Consider the following 27,082-nt stretch of genomic DNA (forward strand, 5'->3'; position numbering starts at 1 on the left):
AATTAAATAAATTTAAAATAATACAAAAAAATACTTTTAAACATATTTTTAATTGTCTTTTATTTTTCTTACATTTTCTCTTAAATTTTCCAAAAACCCGAAAATAGTGTAAAAAAATCTAAGAAGAAATCCCATTTTAATTATCTATTATGATTGAGATAATATTTTAAAACTAAAATATAACATTATTAAGATAAGTCTTATTTCTTAAATGGTTTTAGAAAATCTACCAATTCTTTTAAAAGTAATTACTATTAGAAAAAACGTATAATCTAATGTATGTTTAAATACAAAGAAATGAACGTGACCAACCTCAGATCGGTAGGTTTTATTAATTTATTTTTGATGTTATGTACCTTTACTCGACACATTTACATTTATATTGAAATGTTTTATTCTTTAACAATGAAGGTAGCATTATTTATTTTAATTATTTATAATTATTGATGTGGATGTTACATTTTATATTTTTAAAATCTTTGTGGAAAGGAAATCATATTAATATCCAAAAGGGTGAAAGTGTCATTTTAACTGATTATACCTATTTAAATTGCCAAAAATACCCCCTTGACTTTTTAAATGACAAACACATCCCCATGGATTCATATAAATATTGAACATCAGAGAAGGCCTGTCCTTCTCATCTCTCTCTTCAGCACAGAACAGAAAAATCATGGCTCTCTCTCATGAGTTCCAAGCTCTCACAAAGTCTTTTTCAGGTTCTATCTCTTCACTTTTTATTTTTTCTAATAATTTTTTTATTATTTTATTTTCTGAATTTTTATAATTAGTAATTCTTTGTTCAGCTCAATTTGATTTTTCCCAAATTTTTATTATTTCACCTTTTTTTGGTTAATATACTCCACAAAAAATTAATGTAGCTGTTTTTGTTAAAAAAAAGAAAAAGAAAAAAAAAGTCCCTTTTTCTTCCCCATTTTCCTGCATTTTCTTTTCTATCATTTTCACTTCTTTTAATCTCACCATTTTACAAATAATATTTTTTAAAAAAATTATTTCAATTAATAATTTCCACAATTCAATATATTTCTTCTTCTTCTTCTTCTTTTCTTTTTTTTTTTTTTTATAAAAAAATCCTCCCTTCAAAACCCTCTTCCTTCCCTAATTTCCCAGCTATTTTCTCATCTCCATTCCTTTTAATATCATCATGCTGAAAATATTATTTCTTTTTAAAGTTTTTTGCCAGTTAATAATTTATATAATTATATAAGTTTTCTCTCTCAAATTTTATTTTTTATTTTTTTAAAGTTTCTTTAAATATAAAATTGTATTTAATTATTATTATTTTATAGGATTTGGAGTGGATGAGAAATCAATGATATCAATATTGGGAAAATGGCACCAAGATGATAGAAAATCATATAGAAAGGGGTGTCCTCAATTTTTCACACAAGATGATCGCCTTTTTGAGAAGTGGGATGATCGCCATGTTGCTTTTTTAAAGCATGAATTCCTACGTCTTAAGGTATAGTTGTCCTTTCTTTCTTCTTCTTCTAAATTTTGTACATTTATTGGTATTTACAAAAGTGGAATATTGAATTATTCCAAATAATGTTTATTTTCTTAGATTTTTTTTAGTATGGTAAATATGAAAATTAGTAGATTTATATGCAAAAATCATTATAAAGATTAATAGCTTTTACATGGGTTTTTTTTTATTATTAGGTTTTATCTTAATTTTTTTTCATATTATCTGAGTCGATAGCCTCAATTTTTTTTCTATCGAAATAATGATATAAAAAATGAGATCAAAATATAAAAAATATAAATAAATGAAACTTAGATATAAATCTATGTGACCTAAAAATATGTACGAGACGTCATCTAATTGATAATAATATTTTAATACATATTAAAAGTATCTTTCGGGAATATGATACGGGTCATAAATAATTCATTTTTTTATACCTTTCCTACTATGATAGGATCCACAAATAATTTTATTTCTTTATATTTTTATTTAATAATTGAGATTTAATCATACATATTAAGGGGTTGAAATTTAAAATTTAATATGATATCTAATGATTGTTGAGAGTGAAATATATGATGATCAGAATGCGGTGGTGCTATGGACCATGCATCCTTGGGAAAGAGATGCTCGCTTGATGAAGGAAGCATTGGTGAAGGGCCCGCAGGCCTATGCTGTTATCATAGAGGTCGCAAGCACCAGATCATCTGAACAATTATTAGGTGCTCGTCGGGCCTACCACTCCCTCTTTGATCACTCCATTGAGGAAGATGTTGCCTACCATATCAACGACTCTTGTCGTAAGGTCAGCATTTTTTTCCTTTTTACTAAAATCATGATGGGTTGGGCCACAAAATTGCATTGCCAATCATCTTATGGGTCATAACGTTAGGCCCAACCTAATTTACCTGTTTGGAGTTGGGACATCATAGTTTTAAACGTTTGGTCAAGCCTAACACTTACGGGCTCAAGAACCTATTGCAGTACAAAGCCCATTCAAAGACCCAGCATAGAAATCCAATGGGGCGGGATTAGGATGGGGGCGACCAGTCCCAAACCCGTCCCGTTGCCATTCTATATGAGACATCATTTTCATTCTGTATGAAGATATTATTTGCTTTGAGTTGTTAACCTTCTGGGCAAATAAATGCATCTACATAAATTGATTGAGTCAATCTTGCAAGTGTCAAGAACTTCTCTCTTAGATAATGTAGGATGTCACAAATTAAAACTAATCAATTCCTTAATTCCATGTTATAAGCAAGAAATAGCGTCTAACAAAGATTGTCTTGTGCATTGAACAGCTCTTGGTAGGATTGGTGAGCTCATATCGATATGAAGGGCCAAAGGTTAACGAAGAGATTGCAAAATCCGAGGCCAAAACACTTTTTGCTGCCATAAAAAATGCTGATAAAAAGAATCCCATTGAAGATGAAGAGGTAGTGAGGATACTAACAACAAGGAGCAAGCCCCATCTCAAGGCCATATTCAAACACTACAAAGAGATCAATGGCAAGAACATTGATGAGGTATGAGATCAAAATGGAATAACAAACAATAGAATGAAGTCATACCTTTACTTCCTAAGTTTAACGAACCAAGGTTTTCTTTAGGATCTTGATGATGAGTTAAGCTTGGATGAGACCATGCAATGCCTATGTACTCCCCAAACCTACTTCTCTAAGGTAAGATGAACTGCTTAATGGGGTTACAAAGATATACCTCCAAGCTCTTAGATGACTTCCTTTGTTTATTTACTTGTCCCTATATCGATTTTTCTCAGGTTTTGGGTGCGGCCTTTCAAAATGACGCTGATGAGCATGCTAAAGAAGCTCTTACTCGAGTAATTGTGACTCGAGCTGATGATGATATGAAGGAAATCAAAGAAGAGTACCAAAAGAAGTATGGAGTTTCACTGTCAAAGAAGATTGAAGATGCAGTCAATGGGAACTATAAGGATTTCTTGCTTACTTTGATTGCAAGAGGAGAGTGAAAAGTAAGGAAATAATTAAGTGACCCAAAGTTGGTTTTGATGAATCCTTTTCTTGTCCTTTTTTTTTGTGGGGGTTTTTCTTTTTCATCATCTCTTGTGTTCTTGTACTTGTGTATTGAGTGTTGTGTTACCATAAAGAACATTATGAAATCAATGATTCTGTTGCTATATGCCAGTATCTAAGTTAAGGATTTTCCTAAGCAAAAATACGAAATTCAAACCGAAGATATAGCCACGATACAACTATGTTTGATATGAATTTCAAACTTAGGTTGCAAAGAGCAATTTAATTAGGAGACTCCAATGGAATGTTTATTTATTGCCAGAACCATGAACTTGTTACAAATATGATAATACAACAAAGAAGGCCAAAACTAGCAAGATGTTCAAATATGACACAGAGTTTGGGCCAGTCCCATTGTGTGCAGTAGGAGTAGATTTAGCAGACTTAATAGCATCAACAATGTTTGCTGGCGTGCTGAGGCCCGAACCATTGAAAGCTTTGACAGCAATAATCGTATTCGCTGCTTCACTGATGTGGGCTTGATCCCAAAACAAAGTTGTGTTTCTCTTCTCACATGGAGTCTTCTCGGGAACACACAGCCCACTTCCATCTTTCCCAACTACACAGCATGGCTTTGCTGCCTCCTCCAACCCTTTTTCATAACAAAAACACCATCCCATTACTGACTGTTTGTGGGAATTTTTCACTATAGAAAGCAAAAGAAGGATATAGAGATGGATGTATTACCGTAGGTGGAAGAATTGTTGATCATATCGTAGACAAGTTCATAGGTTTTGGCAAGAATAATAGTTGTATCTTTCAATGTGGAGCTCAGCTCTTTCACCTTAGCTCCCAGCTTGTCATTGAAAATGGTTACCATGTTATTAACGTTTTCCACGCATCTGGTGTTGGATTTGATGCGTTCAAGCACAATGGGGTAGCAGCCGAGCGGAGGAATCTCGAACACGACCATTCTTCTTGCCCCCAAAGTGTGTAATTCCTGAAGCCGGTATTAGGGTTTAGTGAAGATTGGAGAAAGTATTAGGTTATGTTTTGTTTCAAAAAATAATATAAACTAAAAAAATTATGTTAAAAAAAATTATTTGTTCATATTTGATTTTACCATGAAAAATATAAAAGGAAATAAAATATAATTAAAATTAATTAAAAACTTGTGCATTCATATTATTTAATCTTTTCTCCCTATTTTCTTTTCCTACCATTTTCCCTCAATTTTTCAAAGAACCAAACATAATCTTAGGGTTTAGTGAAGATCGAAGAAAGTATTAGGTTGTGTTTTGTTTTGGAAAGTACTATAAAGAAAAAAAAAAAGAAGTGAAAGGAAAATTGTTTGATTTTACTATGAAAAATATTAAAGAAAATCAAATATAATTAAAATTAATTAGAAATTTATGGATTGTCATATTATTTAATCTTTCCTTCCTATTTTCTTTTCCTGCCATTCTCCCTTAATTTTTCGAAGAACCAAATAGAGCCTTAGGGTTTAGTGAAAATCGGAGAAAGTATTAGGCTATATTTTGTTTTAGAAAGTATTATAAAAAAAAAAGTTAAAAGAAAATGATTTTCTCATATTTGATTTTATTATGAAAAATATCAAAAAAAATTAATTATAATTAAAATTAATTAGAAATTTATGCATTTTCATATTATTTAATTTTTCCTCTTTATTTTCTTTTCCTACCATTTTCCCTCAATTTTTTGGAGAACCAAACATACTCTTAGGGTTAGTAAAGATCGAAAAAAGTATTAGACTATGTTTTGTTTCAAAAAATACTATAAAAAAAAGGTTAAAAAAATGATTTTCTCGTGATTTTACTGTAAAAAATATTTAAAAAAATTAAAATTAATTAAAAATGTATGTATTTTCTTATTATTTTATCTTTCTTCTTTATTTTCATTTTCCTTCAACTTTTCGGTGGAGCAAACATAGCCTTAGGTTTGAAAGAAAGTATTTGGGTTTAATGAGGATGGGAGAAACGTCTGTTAATTAGTCATGGTGAAGGTGGCGGATAGAATTGCTTACCGACAGCTGATTTCCATATTCTGTTACCAGGAGATCAGCGAATTTTTCGTCATTGTATTGGCGACTGCTGTTGTACTGACTGGGTTGAAGATAATTGTGGATGTAATCGTTGCTGCCGGTGAAGACCACGAACAAGGAGTTGGAAATGTACCGTGAGATTTCTTGTGAGCTCTTGAATTGTTGAGGCAAGTAGATCTCTACTGTCTGCTTGAACAATCCAACTTGTTGCCCCAAGCTCAATGTCTCTCCCTGCATGAAAATGTACGTCCATATTATTATTCCTATTTTGTCCTAATGACAACAATGTCATGCCAGAGTAATTTTTCTTACCGTTGCCTCTCCTGTCTCGGGAAGAATGCCTGCTGTTCCATAAGCATAATTGAAAGCTTGGTTTTTGTTATAGAGGAAATTAATCGTGTTGGTGCCATTGACAATGGGATACGCAAGGTCTACCCCAAGTGCCGTACCTGCACATATTTAAGAATTTGTCATTCAGATGTTCAATCTAATCTTATTGAGATTAAAAAAGAGTTCTCGACTTCTGCTACGTCTTTATCTTTACCTAAGACATCGGTGATCGAGACACCATTTGAGAATCGCCCAGTTTGCCCAACAACGAAATCGATGCCGTAGGGAGCAAAATCGGCTCGGAAGGACGTGTTCAAGTAAATACTATTGCCGACATCAACCGCGGAGTCTCCGAATATATGAAGGGCAGGTACAAGCTGAGATTGAGATTTTATACAGAGCTGAAGAAGCACAAGAGAAAGAAACAACGACACGAAGGTATTTTCTTCCATCCTTCCCTGAAAATTAGAAAGAGGAAGGATGAAGATTACCTTGGTGAGGATGGAGGTTGAAGGGTGTCTCTTTATATCGTCTTTTGTGTTCTAAAAATAGCATTGAGACCAAAAGATTTTGAACCACAAGCCCACAACCAATGCTGAATTTTTGGATTTTATAACATTTTTTCACTATCAATAATGGAATCTGTTATTTCTACAAGTGGTTGAGTTGAATGTATCTTACTTTCAAAATGTTTATATTATGTTTGATTGGGACTCGAATTTGATTTCATTATAAAAAATATGAAAGAAAATAAAATATAATTAAATATTTTATATTATCAGATTTTATATAAAAAGTTAAAATAAATAAAATGAATTTTAATTGACATATAAAAATAATTTAATGACTTTATTTTTTTCTTTATTTTCATTTTTATTTTTGGTGTTTTCTTTCAAAATTTTTGTTCTTTTGCTTTCTTAATTATATTCTAAATTTAATAATTTGAAGTTCAAAATTGCTAAAGAGTGTCACGATGCATTTATTTTGACTACAAATAATCTAAAGCTATATTTGGTTCCTATAAAATTTGAGGGAAAATGTAAATGAAGGAAAATATAAAGAAAAAATAATAAATAAATAAAAATCGATAAATTATTTTTATTTATTACTTCAAACTCAATTTACTTATTTTAATTCATCAATATAAAGATTAAATAATTTAAAAATACATAAATTTTTACCTAGTTTTAATTATATCTATTTTTTTTATATTTTTTTTTTATAAAAAACCAAATATGAAAAAGTCATTTTTTTTTTGCATTCTTTTTTTTCCTCAAACATGAAAAACATGTTTGATAATATTTAATTATTTAAACTCTTTTTTAACTATTTTTTTTAATTCAACAAAAAATTTATAATAAGTCATGATAAAGTAGAAAAACAAACAATATAAAATCTAAAAGTATTGTAAAACAAGGATAAATGTAATGTAAATCAAAGTAGTAAAGATAAAATATATCTTACTTTAACAATATATATATAATGAGAAGAAGGAATCATAGAAGAGAGTTGAGAAAATGAAAGACAAAGAGAATGAAAGAAAGAGAGAAATTTTTTTCTTGCTTAGGGATACATATTACAGGATGGAAAACCCTTTTATAAGCTTTCCAAATGACTTCCATTAATATTCTCATTAATAGATATTAATGGAACTCATAAATAACATTAATGATTTCCATTAATAAGTATTAATAGAAATCATAAATAATACTTAATTAACATTTATTATAATTAATGTGGTGGCATTTATTATACTTAACACTCTCGTACCGCTTAAGATACTTCTTAAGTTTATGAATGTCTTTTACATTGTCTCACTTGTAACATCCGTGAAGACGAGACAGTATCACATGGATTATCTAAGATTCCGAAATTTCTTCGTTCTTTCTACCATCCAGTGATGGTCCAATGAACATGAAATAAGAAATTCTACAACAAATTTTCCAGATCATGATATAAATAGGATTGTAGATTGAATATTGGCTAATATGGCTTAATCCTTTCTCCTAACAGACCTTTTCACTAAAGAGCTGCGTGGAAATTAAGGAATGTTAATGGTATATTTTACAGCAAGATTATAACTAAATCTTCAAAAGAATAAAATGGAAAGTGAAACTTAGATGATCCTGAGCTGAAAAATCATGTTGAAGAGACCAATGGCTGCATGGAGCTTGATTCTGGTGGGGAGCTCACCTGCGGCTGCAAGAAGGATCTGCAGTATGCATTATGCGCATTCTCATAGTTTACTTCCAGCAGCCCATTCTTCTCATCAAGTTCATCATTTTCCATAGCATTCTGACCACACAAAAGTAATCCAAACAAGGCTGTAAGTAAAAACACAGCACATGGCATTAAATTCTCGAGTATGAACCAGACTGATTCTAAGAGTTTGTTTGACAATGCTTTTAGAAAGTACTTCTAACATAATATTTAAAAAAAAAAAAAAAATCAAGTATCGAGTAAAATTTAAAAAATACTTTTAAAAAGTTTAAAAATCACTTATAGTGCTTTTTAGAAAAGCACTTCAATAACGTGGATAAGACTCTTTGCATTGAGGTGTTCATTCGGAAAACAAAAAGGAGGAAACAAAACACTGTTTAATTAGTATAATCGGAGAGGGGTAAAAGGTCTAAGGTCATCCAAAGACTATAAATCCCCAAATTGATACTATTTACACGGTTTGGCAGGCTAGGTGATTTATCAAAAGTGTTCAATGGAGGATATGGGACCACTAAATGGGCAAATATGATAGTACTCCAAATTCTTTTTCGATCATCAAATGAGGATGATATTTCAAGGGAAGAAGATTCAGAGTAGGATTCGGTTACATGAATAACAGATAACCGATTGTCATACAAAAAGGAAGACATGAAAAGAAAATAGCAATACAGAGAAGTGATCCTGTCATGCATAATTGTTAGCAAAGAAATAAAGGCATAACATGATATCACACAAACCCTAGAGATTTGGATGCCAGCAAATTGTAACACATGTAGCCCACCATATAATAACTAATGTTTTGGAAATAATGTGAGTAGCTCAAATTTGAGATATCTAATTCACATTTTGAAGAAGGAAAAGGAATCACATAGAAGATATAGAACAGGGTGGTACATTGGATACACTACGATCAATAATAATATAAAACTCGAAGACCGAGAGAAGGAGAGAAATCACGAGGCTAACCGAGGACTAAACTTGCCACCATCTAGTACTTTGTGACTGATTTGAGGGTCTTGGTCTTCAGTGTTGCAAGGGAATTGACAAGCCTATTTTGGAGGGAATGAGAGGAAGGCATAGTAGTACCTATGGGATAAATGTCATCACTAGAAGCTTCCATATCACTATATGATAATCAACATGGGAGGGAGTTACCTATTTGGAGCCATGCAAAAAATTCCATTTCCTACCAGAGAAAAAAGGAAGAATGGAAAGAAACGTTCTCCCAGGTTCTCAAGATCCTCTCTAAATTTGAGAATATCTCACAAGTAAGCTTTACATACAAGATGCCCTACCACTCTCTCAAATCCCCTCCTATCTTTCACTCCACTCCATTCTCCCTTAAATTTGGACACAGTTGCATCCTCCATAGTTGACCACCTCCAACTAACAGCTCAACATAAATCCCATCTCCTTTCAAGAACACTTTCATTATCAAAACACTATTTTCCTTTTATTCCTTCATGGTTCTTCCATTGGGTTTCAACTCCCAATTCTTGGATGCCTGATTGCTTAAGTGTCATTCGGATAGCACCTAGCTTTCTTTCAATTTCCAAATATGTTCTTTCATTCAGTATCACTAATCACATATTGTGTGTTATATCGATAAACCCTGTCAATTCTCCTAATTACTGCATCTTCCAACTGTATCCCTTTTATTTATCGATGTCCTATGTTACAAGTTGCCAAGGAAGCCTACTCTTTTTCACTAGCTTTTTTGCCTGTCCTTGCCTGTATTATGGGAATCCTTTTCTGTTTCTCCCCATAACCATGTATGTTCCTGATAAATGCTCTAATTCTTGCTAATTTCTCACTCCACTTGGGGGTTGATGCAACACCCTGCTTCTAAGACATGCCACAAACACAGGATTAGAGCTTTAGGGTCCATGTCCATGTCCATGCGAGGTTTGACCATGATACTATAATCCTACCCCTTTCTCCCTGCCTGGGACCAACTGTGAGAAACACACACAGAGAAAAGTGGATTAGAGAAGTAAAGTTCACACAGACTGAGTAGAAATAATCCATATGTGGTCTGTGAGGCTCAATGGATATAATCTTGTGTTGAAACTGCAGTCTGATAGGCAAATGGAAATACATGAATGGCATCAAAAGCACAAAAGAAAGCAGAAGCAAATATTTGATCCATAACAAAGTGATAATTTCTTTTCCTTTATGATGCAATTTTAATATATACCTCGCATCCTAATCCATTGATCAAATAAAAAGTGCATGAATCAAAATCTACCTGGATAGAGCAACGGTAAAATGTAGGAAGGAAACGGATCTTGCAGTACTCATTGAACAATATAGTAAACAAGAGGAGTGGTATTGTGGAAATGGCTGCAGCCGGTTTTGACTTCAACCCAAAGAGACCAATCATTGTTATTTGCATAAGGACGATTGCAACAAGAATATAGTGATGAATGTATGGCCAATATTGTCCACACGACTCGTAAACAGTCTCATATACATCTTGAATCTGCAAGGTAGTATGTGAAAGAAAATGTGTTAATGAAAATGAAAGAACACAGAACTAGTAAATTAAAGAGGATGCTATAGCAATAGGAAGTATGCAATTCTATGAGGGATCAACCCGAGAACTTGCTACTTGGTAAACAATTTGTCTCACTATACATTATTTTGTTAGTTGTTTTAATACATTTTTACTTATCAAAAAGTAGTTAGTATGCAGATTATCAATAAAATGGAAGAATCTGCTGTCCACATGCAAAAATCTTTTGAACTTCGCAAATAAAGGTCATTTAGTAGATAGTTTAATTGATTCTGAGGTGTATATGCATCCTAAGCACTAAAAAAGAACGGTTTTCATGAAACTATCTATAAGTTCAATATATGACTTAATCTGTACATTGTATGTCAAAGAAATAAATGAAAATTTTATATCAATCGAGTTCCTTTAAAAGTTAAAACACACAAATGTAGATCTATTTCATCTAACTTAAGGCTTAGACAATAACTAGGATCCTCTCAAGAAGGGGATGACTTTTCACAGGTTCAAAAAGGCAGTTTTCAGATTTTAAACAAGGAAAAATTAGTATCTTTTTAACAGCATTGAAATGGTCTCTGCTAGTTCCAAATGCAATGGAGCCTTATGACAGAATTTGTGACAGCAGAAAATTTTAGGACATCAATTGAGGCAGACAGTATTCCTCCTCCAAGCCCCTTAATATGGTTTTCACTGATATAATGAATTTCTACAAGACTGGATTTGAGAACATTCCTTAATGAACATCTACTTCTTGATCAGTTTTATGGGACCTCATTCTCAGGGTGAGTCTCACTGAAGATATTTCTACTCTGTTTCAAGTTCATAAAGAAAGGGGCAAAGGAAAAAGGAAAAAACAACGCCTAAAACATCTTGAGCAAGGAATCCATTTTTAAGTAAAATTAAGCATTGTCCTTTCCTTTCCTTTCCTTTTAACTGTCCAACATAAAAACGGTTCTCGATATAGAGCAAACTAGAATTCTCATCCACTACATAACTGTTTTTAAATATCAAAGCCAAGAAGCTCATATTGTTAATCAAGAAAAACACTAAAACAACAAAATTTAGTTTAGTTAATTACTCAATTTTTCGGGTATACAAGGAGTCCATCCTCATACAGAAACTAGGCCAATAGGGATTTCCCAGTTTTAATAAGTTCAAGTTCACAGATGAAGAATAAAGGCAGGAAAAAGAAAAAAAAAATGAAAAAAGAAAAAAAAAGAAAAAAAAAAAAGGATTCTTTTTCCCACCTCAACCCCCCAGCCAAAACTCATATTGCTTCCTCTGAAATCATTTTGATTGCACTTAATAATATGCATTCACAACAATAATGCTATAAAAGAAATCTTGTGCAACATTTTCATTTGATAGGACAAAGTTGAGAGTGTAAACCTGGTTGACGTACACGGCATAGCCAAAAAAGAAGTAGCCAATAAGAAATGGTAGCAGCAATGGTGCAACTACTGCATATACCATGCCAATCAGTATTGAGAGAGAGACGAATGGAATAACTCGGAAGTAGGGCATTGAATAAAGATAAGGAACTTTCTCCTTCCCACGGGAGTATGTGTGTGATTTGATGAAATCCCAAATGAGTAAGCCAGGTTGAAGAACCTCCAAAGAAAATCCTGACAGCCCATCTGTCAAGATGTATGTCATAAAGAAATCTGCCTAACAAACAAATATCATTAAGATCTGTAAGGCCCTTTTCTAAATGAAAATCTTTTGTCAGCAGGGATAAATTTCTTTTCAAATGATACATGCAATAAAAAACTGATAATTTTTCAGGAGAATTGAGAAATATGAACCAAGCTTACTTGAGCCGAGACAGCACTTGCAAGATGACTAGGAAAATTCTTAGGATTAGAGAAAGATTCTCCAATTTCATCAAGTAAAGACCCTGATAACAAGCTCAAGAAGAATACATTTCCCACCAAAAAATAGAAAACCATGCTGCAACATTTTATCTCCTGCTTGCTCCCCGAGACACAGCCTGCTAGCTTAGCCATTCCAAGCATGGCAAAGGGCACAATATATATAAATCCTTTGAGAACTGCACTTGGAAGATATCCTGTCACAACAGAGCGCAATCCTGGTCTGTAGGACAGTTGATATGTCAGACAAAAACCAAGGGAACCATAAGATGCATCATTAAGAAAAGGACAAATGCATACATCAAAACCTAAGCACCAAAATAAATTCATACAACTTTGAGGCTTCAAGTTATGATAATTGTGTAAACATTTTCCTCTAAAAACTGAGAGAACATCTTGAGTACTCGGTTCAAAGAATATATACCACTGGAAATTGAAGCACCTTGTCTAAAGAAAGATAAAAGTAGAAAAGAAAAAAATACATAAAGCAAGTGATGCCTTCTCTTTACTTAGCTTTTTGTAGCATCTCAGTCTCAAGGAAGTGCATATTGGGTTTGTTTTGGATGTTAGATTCTAAGGGTGTTGGATCTTGGTTTTGTACTTGTCTCTGTCTTTGTAAATAATCTAAATTGGTTTCTCTTCCCTCATTTTTTATTTGGTAAAATGCTTATTTCTAGAAAGAAAATGGCAATAAGTTATAATGAATTCATCAGTATGCTCATATACAGAAAACAAAAAGACAGGCATTTAGAAGAAATCTCATCCTAAATCAATGATAGAGCTGCATATTAGGCTTTGGCTCCTTATCAGTACAGCCCCATCCTGTAAATACCAAAATCAGTGGCATCTGATTATGTCAACCTAATGAGATATCACCCATGTAGTATAGTGATCAATTGCTAATGAATCAACCGTAGGAAAAAGAAATTAAAGTTTTGGTGCTAAAAACAAGACAGATTCCAAAATATACACAATACCTAAAAATTTACAATATGAACGAGAAAAGTTAATCCTTACATCAACTGTAAGGCCATGGCAGGAGGAAACCATTTCCTTAACTTTTCAAATTTTGCTATTCCTTGAACTGCAGTGACTGGGATAGCAAAGAATATTGTAAGAAGTGATGCAGCAATAAAAACAAGAAGGTTCTGAAGTGGCAGATATCTGTATGAAGTAGCCAAGTTCTTCCATAAGACATCCCTTGGCTCTGGAGCCATTTCTGTGATCCACAATAGTGGATGTGGGTGCTGCTGACTCTGTGCTGCTAGTGCAGCACCCCATCGGGACTTGAAAGTAACAAAAGCAACAGGCAACTCCTAAAAAGATGAAAAAAAAATAGAGAAAGAAAAAAAAAAAGTATAACCAGATGTTACCCCAAATAGCCATATGACATAAGAATATGATGTGAAGCAGAGAGCATTCCAACTAATCAGAAGTTACCCCAAATAGCCGTAAGAAAGCCAAAAGAAAGATGAATATGATGTGAGGCAGAGTGTATGTCTACTAAAGCATGGCACAATCATATTAGTCTTGATTTTCCGACCAGTAAAAATAGAAAGGCAAATACCCACATGGATTCTGTGGATAGAAGATATAATTGGAAGCCAAATCTAAACATAATATCGGTAGTTAACTTGATGTAGAAGATTATTGGTTTTAACTTAGCTTGTTCCATCGGTATGAGATGTTAAATATATTGATCAAGTTCATAACATGTGCCATGCATGATCCACATCTTAGCATTAAGGCATTGACATCGCTACTTAGCACAGACTCTGAGCCTTCCCTGCAAATTAGATAAAATTTGATCCAGTTCTTTCTGTATATGCTAATAGAAGAATTCATGGGGTCCATGGAAATTTTAAGATAAACAAAAGGAAACACTGTCGTTCACTTAACAGGTATCCATATGGCTATAGTCTGAGATGGTAAAAAATATCAATGATCTGGAGAAGCCACAATTCCAAATATATATGGGCATCATAGCATCAGCAATAAAATAGTTGCCTTCATAACGATTTTGCCAAAAGAAGCAGAAGAAATGATCAATCCAAAATCATTTTAAAATATCTCTTTTCTACTCCTGTTTCCCCAAACAACATTTTCAATTCCACTAAGATCCAGGAAGGTTACATCTTTATGTGACATGTGTTGATAAAAGAATTTTTTAGTTTTATACATTCTTGAATTTTTTACCAATATATTTTTGCCTGTGAAAGTGACATAAGATGCATGTACAAGGAAATAATTTTAACAGAGTGAAACCATAAAAATAATTTTCACACAAAAGTAATGAAACTCTAATGCATATATTGGGGTACCAGCGAATTCTGGCTCAGTAGATCCTTACCAACAATTGCTCGAGGTCTGTCGCATCATATAACATTTGATAAGAGTGATATGCATATGGATAGTGTTTAGAGAAGAAATGATCTACAGAACACCCACTAGTTTTGTGCTCACTGCAGAGGGGAATTTCTCGAACCAGAACAGTGAACTGAGCAGGTTGATGCCTAATGTTTTGAAGTTGTTGAGTTCTTTTCGCCAATATCTCATTGTATTCCTGCAGATCAAATGGTTGCATCTTGCAATGACTGAAGTGCAATGGAATAGCAAAGAGAATATTAAGAAGATGCGAAGTCTAAGAACTCGATACTTCTACTCTGTTTTAACTAAGCCATTCAAAGATAATATACAGATAATATAGAGAAAAGAATACAGGGAGTTGATTGATATTATTTCTCTCACAGTTCCATGGTTCTGTGGCACACTGAAGCTGTGTTCCATTGTTCCCATATTGCAGAAAAATATGCTGGCTCATATTTCAAACCAGAAATGATTACAGAGGAAAAAGTACTTCAGTCTTCCCACACTGACAATCTTTATAGTAAGGTCATATTCCTTCACTTCTGCAAACCAGGAAACTTTCTTCCCTTTCATACAGCATACTTATCATATGCACATCTTTAGCATAATTTTCGAAAAAACCACATATGAAATATATTTTTGTGTAATAGAATTCAATTAAAATGACCAAACCATTAGATTATATCAATGTCTGAAAATCAAATTCTTGGTGCTGTAATGGAACAGAACATAGTGTATCATTCAGAGATGACTGCTGTGCATCATAATGAATCCATGTAAGATAGATATGATCTTTTGCAGACTGGAGTTGAGAAATTATCATATTGCAGACACACGATGATTTGGTTTAAAAGGCTAGGAGTAACAGTAAGAAAACAAGCTTGAGAGCAGATCAAATAAGTGAATGACAGCATCTAGGATTCTAGATTCTTCAATATCTTCTATCTGTATCACAATGTATAACTAGAACCACAATAGATTTCATCCTTGTTTAATTCACCATGTAGTTTGTAGTGAAACAGTTGCATAAATGTGAATTTCAGTAACCCAACATTACATTGATGATCTGTTTGTGTATTTAAACAGACAAGAAAATATGTCATAAATGCTTCTTGAAATTTTTGTGTACCGGAAAGAATTGAGTGCAAAATACCTTATATAGCAGGTACAATCCATAGAATGATATCAAGCATAGGCATGAAAAATGAACCCAAAGCCTGTGGAGCAGGAAAAAACATGGTAAGTACTCTTGAGTTGATAGGCTTTCTGGGTTTAAGACAAGAATAAATTAGAATACAACAGGCATTTCATGAGCTCAATCAAAGAAGAAAATATCATCATAATCTGATAAACATGTACCATCTTGCATATTTATATGCATGTATATGTGCATGATATACAGCATGATTATAAACCACCACTCAGATTTCTGTTTAAGGCAAGATAGCATACGAAAGGAGGCCTTATCTTTTTGGATATATTGCTTGCAGTTTGTATACCACTATTTAGACCATCCTCATTCTAGATAAATGATGGGGAAGTAACCTAAGATATTATTCCATTGCCACAAGTTCCTGAAGAAGTAATTTATCACTTGCTTTCCAAACATAATCTGGTGCAACATCGATCTCCACAAAATGCAGTAAAATTAAGGGATTGAAAACAGATAAATGATAATTCCAGGGCAGTTAATCACTTCAAGTATGTTCTTCTAAATGGTAATTGGCCAAACAAAAACAGTGAGACTCATCTACATTCTTTTATGTAGGTGAATTAAGAAAGGGAAAGATAGTAAGCATGCTCATCTAAGGATTTGGCAGAATGTTTGTATTAATGGACCACCACAGGATGAACTAATTCGACATTCTATTGAACCGACAATCCTCAAAATTCTGTAAAAATGAAAATCCTCGTCAGTGATGGAGACCTACCAACACTGGAAACAACAGGATAGGGCATGGAGGAGAGGGTGATGGTATTGGAAACATTATTGATGTTGGTCTGGAAATGTTATCAGTGTTGGTAACATGAGCTGCAACTATCAAATGGCTACAAGGACCCCTCTCTTCAGAACCAAGGCTTCACTCCTGCAATATATGGAGTTTGCCTTTGTTAGGCCAACTCCCTAAGAAAACAATCACTATTGAACCTCTCAACTGTGAAAATAAGTACAAGAAGCAATAAAATGAGTCATTTCAGAAGAGATAGCATGACAATAGATCGAGCTTATAATCCTTCATTGATTTAATTCAACCCTACAACAGTCTAAACTTTCATATCCTAAAAATTTCAAAAGTTCATAGAAATCAGTGTGGATCGAAAATATTTTACATACCCTTTCTTTAGACATAGAAATAACATACACAACATTTTTATATCCCTAGATTATAATCAACAGCTAGATAAAATTGTGATGCCCATACCACTACTCTTAAACAGGATGGTCATTAAAAACTTAAGTGGAAAGAACTGGAACATATGGTAAGTCACATGCTGCACATAATGTTTTGATATTACACTTGAAATTCCTCATGGAAAATGAGATTGCCTTACCGGTTAGAGCCTCTACTGATATTAGATATTGTAAAAGAATCCATGGAATGTGAACTCTTATATGGTCCACCAGGACTGGTATAATTGAGTGGGAGAAGAACCAGCAATCCCACAAGAGAACATGCCACAAAGAAATTGATGCTGCAAAATGAATGAAAAACTTTTAAGAGCATTATTCACAAACCAGTGCACAATGTATTGCAAATTGTTTGTGTGCTCATTAACTCTACTATATGATCATGACAAGGGTATCATTCCATTTCTTAGGAACTAAATGGAGTCATCTCTCCTCTGTAGCAGTGTGGCCTCCTAAGATATAGAAGGGAAAAGAACAAAACTCAATTTTTAGGAAAAAGCATACTTAAAAGACATCTTTCTAACAGTGTCCCGTTACAAAGCTATCAATTTAACACAAAAGCTTAGCAAGGAGAGACAAAAAATAAACTGCGGATCACAAAGAAATAAGTGGAGAACAAATAGACAAACTCAAGACCTATAGAAGTCATGACGTGCTATGCAACATATTAAACAAAAAGTTTGGGTTTCGATTAGATACATTTTTTGTTTTCTGTTTTTAAAAAATAAAAAAATGATCATAACTTCTATGTAAAATATTAAGACTTACCTTAAAAAATTGAGGTCTTAAAAGTTTTTTAATACTTCAAAAGTTTAAACTTCCTAATCCTCCTATTCGATAAGTCTACACTAATTTTGATAACACTTTTATGTAAGAGTTATAATATTTTATATACAAGTTAAGAAGTATATCAAAAGAATCGAGAACTTAGAAATGGCTCAACAAAAAACCAATGAAAATTTAAGTTTTAGAGATTACTAATCCATCGCTAGCCCATTGGTTATTTAGGTGAAACCCTAACTAAAAATATAAAAAGGCCTTCCCAAAATTAGCATGAATGCTTCAAATGAATTCTTCTCACTGTTTGTCATTCCTAATGGATATAATATTTCTTCCAATAAATTCCACTTAGTAGAAGAATAATTTGGTAACAATTTTCAATAACAATTCTAAAAAATAGTTATTGAAAACTACTCTCTAATTTTTGTAAAATAAAAGTTTGTTTAAAAACATAAAATGTTTTTAATTTATTTTTAATATTTTTAAATATGTTTTAAAAATAATTTTTATATCTAGTGTTTTATTTTTAATCATTCTACATATTAATATACAATAAAAAACAATTAAAAGAAATTATCTGAAAATATCATGTTTTTTTGTTCTTAAGAACAAAAAATAGAAAACAACAGTTTTTAGTTATTAAATATGTTTTCTATATTTTTTATTTTAGAGAACAAAAAACTATCGTTTCCAAACAGGTCCAACATTTTCTAAACCTTAATTCCAAAACTCATTTTTTGAAGTCAAAGTTGCCCAAGAAAAAACACATTTTATTTCATTTTATTGTCTCATTTTCATTTTATTTATTTATTATTATTATTATTTGTAAATTAGGAAATCACCTGTGCACTTTCAATCCTAAACTTCTGTTAAAAAAGTCAACCATAAATTACGCCCCAATTTTCGAGTATGCGGACAGGTTGACCATGTACAAACAATGGATATAGCATATGAAAACTGATGTTGATGCCCACAAAAAAGTATCCTATGATTTTTCCATCAATTTTTAGACATAGTTAGGATTTGTAAATTGACATGGGTTGTAAGGAGGGTAGTGATTTTTGCAATTCTTTTTTTTTTTTAGAAAAAAAAAAAAAAAAAAAAAAAAAAAAAACAGAAAATCTCTGCAGTGTCGAATCCACCAAACACCCAAATCAAAACCATCTCTTAACTTGGCCTTTTCCCTATATTTCCATAAGTATCTCTCTCTACTTTCACATTTCAAAGCCACCAACGAAAAAAACCCAGAACAAAAAAATTCCCATTCCAAAGCAATCCCAATTCATATCAAAAAAGAAAAAAAGATCATCAAAAACAAGAGCCGATTATAATAACAAAAGTAATAAAAGAAAGAAAGACCCGAATTTGAAGAGTCTGATGACGACGAGAGCATCGAGTCCACTGGTGTGAAGAATCTCATCTTCCGACACCCGGAAGGCTTGGGGAATCCAAGAAACCGAGGGAAGAAAGCGGAGAAGAGTGGAGCAGCACCAGTTGTGGTGGTGGTGGTGGGAGGGGATGGGGTGGCGGTGGGAGAGGCGGCGAGAGTAGTAGATGGGGGCGTTAGAGGGCTGTTTCTTCAGTATGGAGAAGAGGAAGATGGTGATCAATGCTAATCCTATGTTGATAGCCGCTGAGGCGAATAAGCTTTGGGCGTTCATCCCTGCGAAGAAGTTAAAAGAAGACGAAGGGGAAGAAAAAGAAGAAGCAGATGGAGAGAGAGTGAGGGAGGGGTTGCCACCCTTGGTGGGAACGTGGCACTGTTGCCCTTGCCCTGCGTAACCGCCTTTGGCTGCATGCATTATAATAATAATAATAATAATAATAATTTAATTAACGGTCGAATGAGGAAATTAATCAAGGGACAGGGTATAAAATTTTATTACAATGACAATGAAAAGGCCAAACTACTTTTAATAGGTATTTTATAATAAAATATGAAAATTTTGATTGATTTATTAGAAATTAAAAATAATTATAAATAAAAGGAGAATAATTATAAATTTTGATTGATTTATTTTAACTCATTGATTAAAAAATTAAATAATTGAAAACACACAACTTTCTAACTAGTTTTAATCATATTTAATTTTCGCTGGTATTTTTTGTAAGACAACCGAGTATGATAAAATCATTTTTTTCGATATTTTTTTTCTTTCTTTAATATTTTTCGGGAACTAAATATAACCTTGAGAGTGCTCTCATGTGTTCCCTCTAATTTAAAGCACAAAAGTACTTATATAGAGGCTAGGGTTACGACAAAAAAACTGACTAAAGAAGATTAATTGGACTATGATAATTAAAGTATAAATCATAGTTCATGACCTACTATGTCATTGTATGATGTTTTCCATGAACTAATATTCATAATCTAAATTAAATATTATCATAAACTACTTAGATTACATCTTAATTCTCCTCGAGTGAAGTCTACCTTTTGTATGGTCACTTGATATCATATCCAAAAGGATAAATGTCATATTTCAACTTAATGAAATTGTTATGGTCATGATTTAAATATGATCATTAACCTTTGAATTATTTGAAGAGATACAACTTTTTCGGTATAAAGATATCATGGTGTTTACGAAGAAAAATGTCTATAACCCATTGTTGAATTAACAACCAATATCTAGTAGCATATTCACCTTGGAATGCAATTCTAATGCCCAAGATAAGTGCTTCAATTAAAAGGGTAATATACTACGACTTCTACGAAATTGTCCAAACTCATGAACAACCATGAACTACTTATCAAGTCATGGGAAACTTGTTATTTGTATCTTGTGTATAACCATTCATACACCCAGACTATGTACAATACAACTTGATTGAGCAAATACTCATAATATCAATAGTTAAAATAAGTAAACATCAAAATAATAATGTGTGGAAAAAATTTATATTTTATTAATAATGATAAATATTTTTAGTCTAACCTTGCTTTCTAAGGCTAACATTAATACTCATAACTTCTCAACAATTTTATATGTGCATGGATCCACTGGAGTCATGTATACCTAAAGAAATCAATTTTTTCTTCAACTCTAGAGCATGTCTTATATTAATCAATGTCTTCACAATGCCATCTATTTGTGTCTATCCCAATGACCTTGTAAGCAATATTGTTTCTCTCATAAAAATCTTTTGATCATTATCTATAAGTTTGTAAGTACTAAACCAATTTGTGTTGGGAGGCATATGATTATAAGATTACCCTAAATCAAGGATCCACCCATCATCCGAGTATTGATAGTAACTAAAAGAACATTTGTAGTATCGAAATTTTCCTTGACGACTATTGCATTACCAATAGTAGAAGCTTTTTTCTTTTTCTTTTTCTTTATATTTTGAACAATTTCTTACATAATGTTTTTCTTTGTGATATTGAAACACTTGTTTCCCTTGGATTTTGATTCAGATCTAGATCAACCTTTCTTTTCATTTTTTCCTATCATGTTTCTCCTCTAGTTGCCAAATCTGTATTCAAGCTTTCTTTTCTATTTGTAACTTCATTTTATTTCCTCGTCTTTGACTTTAGGGTTGCCTTAATATCCGCCATGAAAAAAGAATCTCTAGAATATATCTTGTCATTCATAAAGTAACAATAAGAATTTGACAATACCACATCAATGTTATAACTTGTTCTTATTATAAATTCTAACATTAATATTTTTTAAATTTATAATCAGTCTATTGAACGGATAAGGTGGCCTTCAAGGGATAGACCATCTTATTTCATAAAGAGATTAAACAACCATGATCATCTATAGATTTTCTAGCTTTGTGGTAGTTATATCCATTTTTTACAATTTCATGAAGTACCTTATTTATTATCCGAGCATAACAAAATAGCTTTTTTTTGTATGCTCATAAGTTCATGATTCTATTCTTAAGACATCATTACTGATCGAACCTCTTTATATTTTTGTGCTTCATATAAGCCCCATCGAAGCAACAAGATAACATCTTAACACTTTATAAATGAAGATCGTTTCTTTCGTCAAACTTCTCAACCTCAAAATTTATCTCTCTTCAAGGTTTAACAATTTTAACTTTAATTTTGGTTTATTGTGAAAATAAAACACATAAAACATGCAAACATCTCAATAAATTAAAATATTTTTTAAAAGGATTAAAAAGCTTATAATAATAATTTAAATAGCGTTGACTCAAACAGGCAGGAGCCGTCCCCAAATCACTTTCAAAGCCGACGCTTGAAAGAGAGAGCCGATAAATAAAACTAAATAAATAAAAATAAATGAATATAAAAGAGGCGGATATAAACAAGCGTGTGAGCTTTGACTTCGTCTTCTCCACAGAGAAGAATGAGAACGAAAGAAAGAACGCAGAAACACGACAAATCCCCCGAAATGCCCCTAGAATCTATCATACTCCCATTCTCTTCAAATTCAACCCAACCTATCTTCAAAGTCTTTAAACCAAGAAGAAAATATTGGCTCCCACTTTCCCTCAGTCTTCTGTCTAGATTTATTCTCGTTTTTGTCTGTTTGGTTCCCGAGAAAAATACTCAACTTCGGTCGTCTTTCACCTCATTTTTCTTCTTCTTTGTTGACTTCTCATTTTTCTTCTTCTTTTTTTCTTGGTCTTTAGTGCTGCTTCCACGGCTGCAAATTTCGTCTCTCTGTGGTTCGGTTCTTGGTGTTTTGTGAGAAAGTAAAGCTTGTAATCTTCACAGCATGGGGAGTAGAACTAAGACGTTCTCGGAGCTGTTGGCGGAGCGACAGGCGTCGGCCGGCGAGGTTGCGTCTCTGTCAAAGGACTCTGAGACGGAGCAGGAAATTTTGGCTGAATTTGCATCTCTGGTCGCGAAATTCGGACCGATTCTCGATGATTTGAGGGAGAACAAGGTCATGGACACGCCTTCGATTAGAGAAGCGGTGGAGTCGCTGGAGAAAGAGCTTGGTCGAGCTAGGGGTTTGATGAAAAGCCTTAACCCCAAAATATCGGTTAAGCAAATCGAGGAATTGACTCGAGGTCTGGGGCGATCTCTGGGCCTCGTTCTGTCTGCTAGTCTTGATTTTTTGTCAGTAGATGTTAAAGAAAAGATTGGAGCATTGCATAAGGAAATGATGAAGGCAAAATTTGATACGAGCTCCATCCCCGATCGTGAAGAACCTGAGTTTGATCGCGAAAAAGAATTTGTAAATGAGTTCGGAGTAGAAGACGAGATGGTGGAGGAGATGAATGCAAAATTTGATACGAGCTCGAGCCCCGACCGCGAAGAATCTGAGTATGATCGCGAAACAGAATCTGTAAATGAGTTCGGAGTAGAAGACGAGATAGTGGAGGAGGTGGCGGAGGTGGAGGAGATAGAAGAGATAAAGGAGGAGATTATCAATCTTGACATCGATGATGTTGTGCTACAATTGAAGTATGGTAATGATGACGAATTCAAATTCGCACTTTCGGGATTGAGGTCACTCATTAGGGACCAAATGGTGGATGATGAATGGATTAACGATGAAGGGGTTATTCTAATCCTATCCAATAGATTGGGTTCGAGCAAGCCAAACAATAGGTTGACTATAATTCAAATGTTGCGCAACCTTGTGGAGAATGCTAAAAACAAGGTATATGACATTCCAATTCTGATGATTATATTTCCAATGTTGTTGTTGATCTTACATTTTCAGGTAATGTGTAGGAGAAGTTGGCAGACCCAAATTCATTGTCAACCATTGTGAAATCTTTGACTCGGGATGTCGAGGAGCGGAGGGAGGCTGTGGGACTGTTGCTTGACCTCTCAGACCTTCCTGCAGTTCATAGGCGGATTGGTAGAATTCAAGGGTGTATTGTCATGTTGGTTGCGATTCTTAATGGAGAAGATCCAGTTGCTTCACGTGATGCAGGGAAGTTGTTAAGCGCATTATCTAGTAATACTCAGAATGCTCTTCATATGGCTGAGGCTGGATACTTTAAGCCATTAGTGCATTACTTAAAGGAAGGTGACTATAATGACTGAATCTCTTTTTCCTTTACTTTTGCCTTTTTTTTCCCCTCCTTTTGATGTGTATTAATTATTTTATGATTCCATTGCCAATTTAGTGTCCTAGTTTGTCATTGCAAATGAATTTGTGGATTTAGTTACATGAAACTTTGATATTGCATATAAACCTCAAAATTCACGACATTTGGGATTAGTGGTTGGTGTCTATTCTCTGTTGATTGAACCACAATATATGGTGGGGTCGATGTACCGAGCATGGTGTATCTTTGATCTTAAGGTGTGGATGACCTAAGAAAATGAGCCCTTATTCCTTTCTTCAATTTTTTTTTATTTTTTATTTTTTTTTAAGTGGTATTTCATTCATTTTATTTTATTTTATTTTTGTTTGAAACCAAGAAGGAAAGCAAACAGTGGCAAAAGCACAGACTCAATAGATTGAGAGGTTGTATGCTCACAGAAAACTATTTGACTTGATGTGTTTTGCTGATCATGGTGATGAAGTTGGAGCTTGACTGGTAGATTTGATAGCATATTGCCTTTTTTTTAGCTTGTGTGATTTTACATAACCAGAGAAAGTGTTTGTAAATATGTAGTGATTTTAATTAATAAACCACAAATCTTTATTAAAGATGTGTAGTCGTTTTCAAGGCCGATTAGGTATATGTTATTTTGATTTCTCTATCTTTCACCTTTAGCAATTTGATTTTAACAATTTGACCCTCTAGTGGCACTCTAATCTAAAAGGTCTCACGGTGTTCTGAACTCAGGAAATTCTTATTGTCAAGTGTGATTAAATTTTCCTTTACCATGTCTGCAGGTTCTGACATGAGTAAAATTCTCATGGCAACAGCACTTTCAAGAATGGAGCTCACAGATCAAAGCAGAGGTTCCCTTGGCAAAGATGGGGCAATTGAACCCCTTGTGAAAATGTTTAATGCTGGGAAGCTTGAATCCAAGTTATCTGCTTTAAGCGCATTGCAAAATTTGTCCATGTTGACTGAGAACATCCAACGTTTGATCAGTTCAGGGATTGTAGTTACTTTGCTTCAGCTCCTTTTCTCTGTCACATCTGTGCTCATGACACTTCGGGAGCCAGCATCTGCTATTCTGGCAAGGATAGCTCAGTCCGAATCTATTCTTGTCAACCAAGACGTGGCTCAACAAATGCTCTCACTTCTAAACCTGTCCAGTCCTGTAATTCAATATCACCTCTTACAGGCACTGAATAGCATCGCTGCTCATTCCAGTGCGTCCAAAGTCAGAAATAAAATGAAGGAAAATGGTGCAATTCAGCTTCTCCTCCCTTTCCTGAGTGAAACCAACACTAAGACCAGAACTGGTGCTTTGAATTTACTATACACTCTCTCCAAATATTTACCAGCAGAGTTCACAGAGCAGCTCAGTGAGACCCATCTCAATATTATTGTAAATATTATCTCATTATCAACTTCTGATAGTGAAAAGGCTGCTGCTGTTGGCATACTGAGCAATCTCCCAGTTAATGACAAAAAAGCAACAGATACTCTTAAGAGGGCAAATTTGTTGCCAATTTTGGTCTCCATAATGAGTTCCTTCCCTGCAACTTCCACACCCACAACCTGCTGGTTAGTGGAGAGCATTGCAGGTGTATTCATTCGGTTTACAGTTCCTTCTGATAAGAAATTGCAAATTTTTTCAGCAGAACATGGAGTAATACCTTTGCTTGTGAAGTTGCTTTCAAGTGGATCACCAGTTGCTAAATGTAGAGCTGCAACTTCACTAGCTCAGCTGTCACAGAATTCATTATCTCTTCGGAAGTCCAGATCATCGAGATGGTTTTGTGTTCCTCCTTCTGTCGATGCATATTGTGAAATTCATGATGGTTTCTGCTTTGTCAAAAGTACATTTTGTTTACTTAAGGCAGGTGCTATTTCTCCCTTGGTCCAAATCTTGGAAGGTGATGAGAGAGAAGCAGATGAAGCTGCTCTCAATGCTCTTGCAACTCTTGCCCAGGATGAAATTTGGGAACATGGAATCAATCGCATTACCAAAATATCAGGCACTCAGCCTATTATAAAGGTTTTGGAATTGGGGACTGTCAAAGCTCAAGAAAAGGCACTATGGATACTAGAGAGGATTTTTAGGGTTGAGGCTCACAGGGTACAGTATGGTGAATCTGCTCAGGTAGTGCTCATTGATCTGGCACAGAAGGGTGATCCCAAATTGAAATCAACAATTGCTAAGTTACTGGCACAACTTGAGCTCTTGCAAGCCCAATCTAGTTACTTTTGAGACAGTTCATATCAAGTAAGCAACCTTGTGCATGTAATACTTACATTGTTTTTCAGATACCTTTTGATATACGTTTTTTCCGTTCCTCTGTTTGTATTGTGTGATTTAGTGGATGAGCCATGAGAATCCACAACACCTGATGTGTATAAAAGAAACAATAATATGGATGCACATGAAGTGGTTTTGATATTGTAAGAATAAAGAATGGAAGATGAAGATCGTGATGAAGAATTCTTCTTCCTCAAATTCCTGGTATATCAATCACAAATTGAGTAGAGCCATATTTTAGATTTGACTGTGACAAGGCTAGCCATTGGCATGTAAATCATCCCCACACAGCATCGCCACAACGCACAAACCCCCATGTCCCCATCCACCTTATGCCTCTTGTTTTTTTGGGTGAATTTTCACCTGTGTAAGGTAACTTTCCATTGATTGTGTGCACTGTAATTTCAAAGAGAAAACAGATAACCAGGGTGGAGGTTATGCTGTACTGCTGTTCTTTTAAAATTTTACGTCTGTAAGTAACAATGTTATTTTTTTATGTTTTTAATTTTTGTTTTTCTTTCTTTATATTTACTGGAAATTTCTCTTTTTCTCGATAAGTTGAATCTAACTGAACTGTAAAAATAATATAAAATGACTTGCCCTTATGACTAAGCAATAGTTTATGCTGTATGGAGTTTCATGAAATGTTCCCTGCCTTATTTTTTCGCATTCTTTCAAAGGGTAAATAGATTGACTTTCTCATTTTGTGAGTATAAACCCTATAATATGCATATTGTCCTAGCATGATTGGGAC

At 33.6% G+C, this 27,082-nt stretch overlaps 4 protein-coding genes across 5 annotated transcripts; 2 read left to right on the forward strand and 2 right to left on the reverse strand.

Annotated features, from left to right (window-relative positions):
• Positions 1-625: 625 nt before the first annotated feature.
• Positions 626-3,652, forward strand: LOC100253408 (annexin D4-like). The gene is made up of 6 exons (XM_002264964.4): positions 626-719; positions 1,311-1,483; positions 2,076-2,294; positions 2,794-3,018; positions 3,103-3,174; positions 3,273-3,652. Exons 1-6 carry the CDS (start codon positions 674-676, stop codon positions 3,480-3,482), a joined length of 945 nt encoding a protein of 314 aa, XP_002265000.1. The 5' UTR covers positions 626-673; the 3' UTR covers positions 3,483-3,652.
• A 120-nt stretch (positions 3,653-3,772) lies between these two features.
• LOC100251602 (GDSL esterase/lipase 7) lies at positions 3,773-6,382 on the reverse strand. The gene is made up of 5 exons (XM_002265120.5): positions 6,093-6,382; positions 5,861-5,997; positions 5,531-5,779; positions 4,234-4,486; positions 3,773-4,138 (listed from the first exon to the last, which is right to left on the reverse strand). Exons 1-5 carry the CDS (start codon positions 6,328-6,330, stop codon positions 3,822-3,824), a joined length of 1,194 nt encoding a protein of 397 aa, XP_002265156.1. The 5' UTR covers positions 6,331-6,382; the 3' UTR covers positions 3,773-3,821.
• Positions 6,383-7,812: 1,430 nt separating this feature from the next.
• On the reverse strand, positions 7,813-19,827 carry LOC100246458 (CSC1-like protein At3g54510). The gene is made up of 9 exons (XM_002265161.4): positions 19,398-19,827; positions 17,402-17,542; positions 16,002-16,065; positions 14,832-15,044; positions 13,499-13,797; positions 12,425-12,704; positions 12,000-12,278; positions 10,347-10,580; positions 7,813-8,173 (listed from the first exon to the last, which is right to left on the reverse strand). Exons 1-9 carry the CDS (start codon positions 19,697-19,699, stop codon positions 8,018-8,020), a joined length of 1,968 nt encoding a protein of 655 aa, XP_002265197.1. The 5' UTR covers positions 19,700-19,827; the 3' UTR covers positions 7,813-8,017.
• A 2,505-nt stretch (positions 19,828-22,332) lies between these two features.
• On the forward strand, positions 22,333-26,535 carry LOC100241329 (U-box domain-containing protein 44). 2 transcript variants are annotated; one of them, XM_010647375.3, is made up of 4 exons: positions 22,333-23,632; positions 23,707-24,007; positions 24,827-26,295; positions 26,390-26,535. In XM_010647375.3, exons 1-3 carry the CDS (start codon positions 22,739-22,741, stop codon positions 26,278-26,280), a joined length of 2,649 nt encoding a protein of 882 aa, XP_010645677.1. In that variant the 5' UTR covers positions 22,333-22,738; the 3' UTR covers positions 26,281-26,295; positions 26,390-26,535. The 2 variants fall into 2 exon arrangements, with proteins under 2 accessions (XP_010645677.1, XP_002265237.1); XM_002265201.5 differs by having other exon boundaries at positions 24,827-26,535.
• Positions 26,536-27,082: the final 547 nt, after the last annotated feature.

The sequence above is a fragment of the Vitis vinifera genome, chromosome 13, assembly GCF_030704535.1.
Source record: "Vitis vinifera cultivar Pinot Noir 40024 chromosome 13, ASM3070453v1".
In the NCBI taxonomy this organism is placed as follows: Eukaryota; Viridiplantae; Streptophyta; class Magnoliopsida; order Vitales; family Vitaceae; genus Vitis; species Vitis vinifera.